General features: G+C 34.7%; 1 protein-coding gene across 1 annotated transcript in view; it reads right to left on the bottom strand.

Annotated features, from left to right (window-relative positions):
* Positions 1–239: 239 nt before the first annotated feature.
* The window catches only part of LOC140148020 (ADP-ribosylation factor 6-like), a 33,026-nt gene continuing 23,604 nt past the window's right edge, over positions 240–9,661 (bottom strand). The window contains 3 exon segments of the mRNA XM_072169849.1: positions 240–8,046; positions 8,048–8,083; positions 8,086–8,153. Coding sequence (XP_072025950.1) covers positions 8,008–8,046; positions 8,048–8,083; positions 8,086–8,153 — 143 coding nt within the window. The 3' untranslated portion in view covers positions 240–8,007.

Below are 9,661 nucleotides of genomic sequence, written 5' to 3'. Positions count from 1 at the left end.
AGATTATCAAAGAACCAGGATAAAGTACATGGATCGTAATTCTACATAGAAAAGCCAAATCCATGTATGTTTTACTAGCAGCTGCAAGATTAATTTCATGGAAACGACTATTGTATTCAATCTAACGAGTGCATAGCAATACATTAAAAAATAGTGTAGATGCATCACTATGATAATTAATCCTGCTATGGTGAATTGTTATAACTACAAAACTAATCAATCACAAAGAATACAGCAGATTCAGTTTTTATAACATTGCTCAGTTTATTTCTTCCAATGACTTATTTTATACTTAAAAGAAACATACTAGCATATGTTTTACATAATCATCACTCTTATAGTAATGAAAACGGCCATTTGCGTGTACAGCAACTTGTGAATTCAAGATAAAACTTACATTAACCATCAATGTGAAGTGGCTGTGAATAATTATCATATTTTTTGACAATATGAAGATGGGGATTTGACAAACCTAACACTTTGACTGCTCAGTGTCAGAAATGGGTAAGTGCAATAGCTGCCATGTGTAGATGAGTACAATATAGTGTGTGTAAATTGCCAAATGTTCACAGGGCAGCTAATGCACTTACCCACTTCTGACACTGAGCAGTAGACCCTTAAATGTTGGGTTATATAAAGCATATAAAACATTTTTTTAAACATTCAAAACATTTTTTGATACCTCTGCAAATATTCTAACATGTTATGTAAGTGGTGGCAAATTATAATTTGCAATGTTTGCAGAAAACATTTTATATAACATTCATACAAACTGTTCTAAATGTTTTCATGACCTTTTATATAACCCAACACCACAACATTTAATATGATGTACCCTATAGAAGACATGACCTTAATCTTCCTCACAGGGAGTGAGAATATCAAATGAGATTCCCTGGATGGGTGGCTCCATTTGAAATCTACACCCTCTGTGGCGGATATTACATATGGCTATGTCTTCCATAGAAGGTTTATGGATTTCAACCAAAGCAGCCCATTGAGCCCAATATCTTGGAGAAATCACTCATGTCATGATTTCCACGTTTTTGTGCTTAAGCTCTAGGTACAGGTTGGGAAATCACCACCTTGAGTTGATGGAAATATACAAGTTTTAGTTCAATGAAAGCAATTTGGTGTTTCTCGCTTTTTGTGCTTGTTCAGCGAAACATGAATAGCTTGACTTAATTTGATCCTGGTTGATCAGGATCCCCACCTTCAAACATTTACTGCATGACTGACCATTTTATTTGACAGTATCAAAGGTTGTAAAAGCAACAAAAATCATCTCAAAGAAACAACCAAATCTGTAGCAATAGGCTATTCCAGTTGAAATCCATCACCCCTATGGAAGACATGACCTTAATCTCCCATACAGGGGGTGTAGATCTCGGGGGGCGTCATTCAGGTAACCCCATTTGAAATTCACACTCCTTGTGAGAAGACGAGAGTGTGTCGATTTCAAATGGAGTCACCCATTCAGGTAACCCCATTTGAAATTCACACTCCTTGTGAGAAGTTTAAAGTCATGTCTTTCATAGGGATGCATGGATTTCAACTGGAACAGCCCAATAAGTTTTTGAATTCACAAACTTAAGTACAAAAACCAGTTTTCATTACTTTATAATAAAGAGTACAAACTCCCAACTTGTAAAACAAAATTTAATACACCACTGGGCGGGAGCAGTAAGAAAAATCCTTGTCATTTAATGTGGCTAATAATAATCTTCAAGGACTATTTTTTTCTTCAAATTATAAAATTCCAGCACATTTTATTCTCTTTTGGTTTACGATGAGCTACTGTATTCATGCCAGACTAAATGGAACTTGTAATAAAAATAGTTTGGGGGGAAAATCACCTAATAAATTTAATATTTATTGAGAAAAACAACTTGCTTATTATGGCATCAAGATGAATGGGTCTACTATACCCCTTACTGCAGGGCAAAATGTAAGATTATCATGAATATTCATCAAGTTAATGAATATTTATAATTTCATTTTTCATCCAGCCTTATTAGGTTCACTGCCACAATAAACAAAGTCTCCAGAAATTTTGATAGGTTGTTTTACTACAACAACTGCATTTCTGGGTTCTTTTTTTGACATTTACATATTTTCCCTTTAATCATTACACAACTTAGCCTTTTATGAATGCAACCGAGTATAACAAGTTACAACCAGCTTTTTGAAAATTTGCCACTGAAGCCATGAACACTTTTTGTTTGAATGATATTCGATGAAAATAACATCACACAAATGTCTGCAAACATTGTGCAAAATTTACACAGACACTAAATTTTATTATTTTATTTTCACTCCTTGCCATTTGAACACTACCAATATAAATACATGGCAATTACTTTTCACAAGCACCCATAAATGTCTTATTAAATCTGTTTTATCATCTATTTTTTTTTCTTATAATAATAATAATCCCATGGAAGTATGACATCACTTCATGTCATATATAAATAGTTCCTCCTATGACTGACTGAGTAGTAATCAGGTATATACATACATCCTCAGTTCATATGTCAGCAAGTATTGCCAGTCTTTTTTGACAGCATAATTAACACACATTGTTACTATAGTTACCCTTACAGCTTGCCATGAAACAAACTGGACTATTCCAGTTGAAATCCATACACCCCTGTGAAAGATGCAACCTTGACCTTCCACACAGGGAGTGTGAATTTCAAATGGGGTTACCTAATTGGGTTGACTCCATTTGAAATCTACACCCCCTGCGTGGGAGATAAAGGTCGTATCTTCCATAGATGGTGTGTGCATTTCAACTGGAATAGCCCGAATCAGTGTAATAGCACCAATACAGATGAATTAATACTGTACAGGCGCCATTTTGAATCAACTCGTTGGTTGCCACATAAGGGTTGCTATAATTATATTCATGTTTGGAAGTAGTGCATCAACCTTTTTTTACAAAGTACACCAGCACTGCAAAATCCAAATTTTACAATTTGTTCTGTAATCTTTATACAGGACTTAATAGACGCTCCTCAAATTGGGGGAAAAAACTATACAAAAATTGAGGAGGCAGAAAGCCCTTATCATTGAGTCTACCATGCACTATTGTAATATTGTAATATTTTAATAAAAGATGGTGTATGACACTAGCCAGTATGATTGTTTAGACAACCTAGGACATGCCGACACGCCCTTGATATGCATGCAATTACAGCCCCTATGCAAAGCAAGTCTCTCAATGAAGAATACACCAGTTGGGAAATTCCCAAAAGCCTTGGCAAATTTTACCAAGAATACATTGTTGTTGTCTCATAGCTACTTCAGTTCTAATGTGCACATCGCTGAAGATATACTTTGCACAAGATTCCTAGTAATTACCAAAAACTGTAAACCAATTCAGTAATGATCTGGTAACGTGACAATAAGCTAATCATTACCACAGGCATGAAAGTGAGTGGCTTTGCTTGAAAAAAGCTAAAGTGGAACAAAAAAGCTGAAAAACAATGTGAAATTGGCAACAACAAAAAAGACCCTAAATTGGGCTGAAAATAAATTAAAATTTTTGTCAAAAAAGCTTAATTCAGCTGATCAGCTGTAAAATCTCATGCCTGTTACCAGTGTCCACATGTTACCAAGTTAGGTGTAACTAAAAAAAATCCCCTCACAAATTGCAACTACTTGCTTATTATTATCGATGGTTGACATGCATTGTGTACAATTTTTTCAAATCCCTCACAAATCTTCTACGGGTACTTGCTTATTTATCATGGTTCACTTCCATCATGTACTAGATATGTGAAGAACAAATCCCTCACAAATCCCAACAACTTGCTTATTATCATTGGTTGACATCCATTGTGTACTAAATTTGTGCACAAATTTTTTTCTTCACCCAATGATGAACAAATTCCTCACAAATACTATCAATGGTTGCCATCCACTATGCACTAGATTCGTGTACAATTGGTTTTTTCACACCATCCAAATTTGTGATAAAAAAAATTCAGATGATTTGAGTACAAAAGGATTTATATTACAATACTGACATGAAATGTATGAGAAAAGCTTGTTATATAAAGAACAATGTGACATACTGACTGACTGACATCTTTATTAGAATAACTACTTGGGTTCCTCGAGCCAAAATTGGTTTCATTCCTCTTTGCTGTGCGGAATAATTTACAAACAGACATGACAGAAACATGCGGTTTTTATGGCATCACAATATTCCAATTAAAATACTCACTTTTCAAAAAAGCATATAGTTTTGAGAGGGGGAAGGGGGGGATTTGATTATGAGCATTAAACTTTTGCACAACCTACCAAAAACACATCTCTTCTTCTCATTAAAATATTGTACAAGTCGCATATATAAACTGGTTTCCTCTGTCTCAAACTTACTACCAAAAATAATAAATAAGATGGTCATAATCGTTTCAAAGTATATGCTTTTCCAAAATGTCATACTTTTATATGCAATATTTACAATTTAATAATTAGCTATATACTATAAGTGCAAAAACAAAACAAAAAACCACAAAATCAATTTGTTTCTGTCATATATAAAGAGCAGTTAATGCTACACTTGAGGAAAGCGAAAGTAAAGATCTGAATAATGCACCATAGCAACAACAAAAAAAAGTAACAAAATAATAAAGTTCTAGAAGAGAAAGCCATTACAATTATAGGCACAGACCAATCCACTTATACCTCTCATGAACTACACTGTGTTCTGTGTAACTTGATTTGTGACCTTAACTTATTATAATGCTGTTCCACAATTCAGCTTCCACTGAACACATAGCTTCTTACAATATTGAGCCTGCCTAAACCATTTTTCTTTGAATACCCTTTTAATCTATTCAACTTGACACGCTGCGGCATAGTCTCCTCCTACTACAAATCGCATGCTTTAAGTCACTTGGATTGAAGAAGGTGTCTACTGGGTCCACTCCGCCTCGTTTAAAATCACATTTAAACATTTGCCATGCAGTCTATGTCAACACCCGATGTTATTTATACTATACAATATAATTGTCAAAATAATAACAGTTCCTACTGCAAGAGTAGTACCACTTGGCACTACACTACAATAGCATCGTTGTCATCAAATTCATTCCAATTCTGAAAGGCTGATGTCAATGACCCTAACATACTTTCATACACCAGCCATGACCTCATCAGATATAATGGTACTCATTTCAGACTCCCAATACAAACAAGCGAAACCTAAAAAGGAAGTGAATTTCCTGCAGCGCTGTATATTGACACAGAGCAGATGCCGGCACATCCCAACAATTTCCTGGAACATTATCCTGGATTCATTTTCTGTTCAAGATCATACTATATTCACTCATCAATCCTGTCCCACTTTTGTTTAAAAGTTTGCATATCGTCTCTCCCTACATCGTAAGTCGGAGGTTTTAATTCTATTGATTTTATTGGTTATTTTTCAACCCTGTGTGGCAGTCAGTTACAACAAATACAGCACTATATGAAGGATACAGCATGTAAAATGATGCATATATAAAGAAAAACATTGATACACCCGTATCAAATATATTAATACACAATGATTTAATGCAACCCAATTAATTTAACTGTCTTGGTTCAAAATTATCTTAACTTTCTCTAGGAAAGTTCCCACATTTTGAACCATTGTAACAGCTCACTGTACTGGGTCAAATCAACAACAAAGAAAAAAACCCATGAAAATAAAGAGTACTACAAACTTCCATTTCAACCATTTCAGACACCTATTATTAGGTGGTGAATTGTTATGTATCTAATTTTGTCTGTTATTATCAACAGGTACTGGAAGACTGTATAATTATTTGTCAGCAATCAATAACCAATTGATCAATATCTTTGGATACATGCCTAGTTATTAAACAGCACCTCATGATATCCAACTTAATTAATAGTGAGTGTTAGCCACCAACTTCACCATGAAACTTGCGCAGCAAGATAATAACACTAAATTTTATAGGATGATAATTAATAGACACCCAATGAACCGGGTCACGTTGAAAATGTTCGCATGAACTGGGTCGGACTGAAAATGGAAGTTTGATGTTCACAAGAATAAAATAAGTCAACCCATTCTAGTTTTGAATACAATAAAAGCAATGTTTATGATACATGTTTCTCTTCAGTTTAATTTTCCTGCATGAGCTTCCATCAAACGTAACAAAAAAATATAATCATGATGATGCACTGAGGATCACATTAAAGAAATTAATAGGATATGGGGTAATTAAGAAGTTAAGGTAACAGTTAGCTTCCCTCAAAACATATTTATATCAAGGTTTTTAACAGAAGGGTTTCCAATTTGCAAATCAGCAAACAGCGGCATCAAATTTATACAACATTCAACTACGGACACATTTGATGGCCAAAAATATAGGACTTGCTTAGCAGAAAAAAAGCTTAATATTTTTACCATTTCTCCAAGTCCACAAATTTTAAGCCATTCATATGAGCAGAAACTATTTTCTCTTACTCATTCCCAAAAACTGGATCAAAATGTTTTAAACACTTGATTTACAATAAAAAATAAACATAAAAAATGTTGATCTAGCAGCATTTCAACTGCAACATATTTATTATTATTATCTTACAGTGCAGTCAACACACTTATTTTTTTCAAACAATTGGAAGGGAGACAATTCGTGTACAGCAACATATTTTCACACAGATATTTAAAACCAATTTTTAATTTCATATTCAGCTTTTTCACTCTTGTTAATTTTTCTTGTCTGCCTGAAGAATCTCAACACTAAATATGGGCACCTGCAGTAAAAATTTCATTTGAATGAACATACCATGGAGAATGTCCGCAGAAGTGAATCCAATGCGGTCTAATTGGCTGGTATTTCAAATATCTTTCGTTTGTCTTGATCAATATTTTTGTCCGCACACATAATTTTGTATTTTCAAATACAATCGCGGTCGGATTGCATACAGCCGTTGGCAGCTGTGTTCATTCAAATGAAATTTTTACATTATAGCTGACAAACAATGGCTCGATTCTGTATTCCAAGAACGCCAGGATTAAGGTGAGATTTAGGTGCTATTATTGAGGGGACCTGATACATGTATTACCCATGCCTTGACTTTAGGGCCAACTCTATGCATGGCACCATTTTGGGTCAAAACACAGTAGATACTTGCAAATAGATACCATATATACTGTGTTTCGACTTTGGATTGGGACGCGCTTATTTTTGAGTACTCCCAAAGTAAAAATGCAGAATCTACATAAACCTACAATAGTAAATCCTGCATTTTTTGGTGTTTTTTTATCAGTTTGCTCCCAATTAATCATCAATAAATCAGACACTGGGTGACCGACCATACACGGGAAGATGGCTGCGCATCAATGTGATCTCTTCTTGTGCACGACAGTGCAGGCAGGTGGAAATCGTGACATGAGTGCCCTTCACACACTGTAACACACTTACAAGACACGCACAAGAGACACTTGCTATTATGGACGTGCATCCCCGGCGACTACATCGATGCGTTATGATGTGGGTAGCACTCTCATGTGAAGTCACCCAATGTGTTTTAACTAGGGGGCAGACTATGAAACATATTAGTACATCATTGGGTAGGAACACCCAGCTATGTGCTGGTGGCCCCTGAACATGTTTAAAACAAAACTGCCAACAGATTACATGGGAGGTTTTGCTTTAAACATGTTCAGGGGCCAATGACAATAAAGAAATACATCCAGTGAAAATTTCTTGCTATACAGTATTGTAAAAGACACAAATGTTGCACTCATGATACCAGATCAGAATAAAAAATAGTTTGGCAACCCCTGTTTTTTTTTGTCTTCTTTTCTGTACAGAAGTAGTTTGTGCGCGAAGAAGGCTTGTTGTTGTTGTTGACGTCACCGGGGCCACCGCCGTCGTCGTATTCTGCGTCCTGATGATACATCTATTTTTTTTAGCATTATGAGCAAAAAAGAGTAGTTCATATGATACAATGTGCATAACGTAGAAAAACCAGGGTGTGTTAGGATTTATGATTCGACATGAGCCACGTGAGACCTTCAGTATAATCCGTCCCCTGATGTCGCGCATGAAGGCTGTATGCGTACCAGTTGCGATCCCGTATCCGTGTCAGACCAAGCTTTTCCTGTATTTCATGTGGTTTCATAGCTGTGTCAAATAAACAAACGACAAAAAGAATGTTTTAGTAAAATAATCATAATCACTGAGCAGGGCATGGGATAAGCAGTATTATTCATGCATAAATGTCACATTTTCATTTCAGACACATCCGCTACAAACTAAATATTACATATGGAAACAAATTTGTAGTTCTAAGAATATGGAAACAATTTGTTCTTATCATTGTTATTAATCAGGCCTGGAAAAATAGGCAATTTGGTAAATCTCCTTGCTGGGAATTTTGGTCATTTGCAGGGAAATTTTGCTTTTCTGGATTAAAGAAATACACAAGTAATGGTGGGAAATCCTGCGAAGGTGGAGGGAAATTGGTTTCTCTTGCCAGGAAATAAACATATTTTCCAGGCCTGGTTATTAAATTAATATTGGTAATTTCAAACTGTAAACTATTTATCAGACAGAGCGAGCAGCTACATGTTTTGGTACTCATGGAAACAGATTAGTTATGAAAACTAGCATGCTTAAAACTTGACATATTTTTAATGGAAAGGGATTTTCCCCTACTCTTTTGTATACATTATGTGAATGTCACATTTCAAGCTGTTAACTTATTTTTCATCCGACAGATCAGCTGTATAGTCATGGAAATGGATAGAACTTCTGAGAATTTGGTTAGAGTATGAAGTTTACCGTTTTCTAAAATCTATTTTCCGTGTTGTAATCCGTGTTTTAAAATTTGTAAATCCGTGTCATTAATAAAGCTTGAATGTATAAACAATGATATTAATATCACAATAAAGTGTTACGATGTTTGAGGGATATAGGGGTTCATGCCTTGGTAATATACTAAAGCTAAGAATTTTCGCGTTACAGGAAATTCCCGCTAAAATCATGAATTCGGAGGTAAAGCGGAAAACGATTTCTGAGAAAAAATAAAAAATATAAGCAAAAATGACCTAGAAAAAGGAAAAAAATGAAATGGGTCTTCAAAATTCATCAAAATAAAGTAAAATCCGTCACAGATTTACCGTACAATGCCTGTCCTACCTCCCATTGCAGCCATGATACCCAACCACCCATCCCAACTTTGCAAATCGCAATGATCGTCACAAGATTCTTGTGAAAGTTTATTATGTCCGAAATGTGCTAAAATTACAAAGCGGAGAAAAGCGGAATTTAGCATTTGTAAAGCAGAAAATTCTTGGCTTTATAATATACCTTTATTTCGGTATATTAAACAGTATTTTTATCATAAAAATTGACATACACAACTCATGATTGTTTTTAAAATTTATTTCTCTTATCTTTTAACAATTTTTGTCACATCATACAAAAATGTCATTTTCTGTGTTGTACCTCCGATTCCGTGATTTTCTTCTGTTTTCCGTAAAACGGAAAACTTCCGACTCTAAATTAGGTGTGTGCTTTGGTTTTTGTTTCAAAACAGAACAAAATACATGATATAATTTGATGAAAAAAGAATGTTCTTGTCTCTTACTAGTTTGTTAAAATCAAATTTCATATAATTTTTTTTTCTT

The sequence above is a fragment of the Amphiura filiformis genome, chromosome 3 (genome assembly GCF_039555335.1).
Source record: "Amphiura filiformis chromosome 3, Afil_fr2py, whole genome shotgun sequence".
In the NCBI taxonomy this organism is placed as follows: domain Eukaryota; kingdom Metazoa; phylum Echinodermata; class Ophiuroidea; order Amphilepidida; family Amphiuridae; genus Amphiura; species Amphiura filiformis.
Note: the sequence above shows the minus strand (reverse complement) of the source record. Positions and strands in the feature narration are given on the sequence as shown.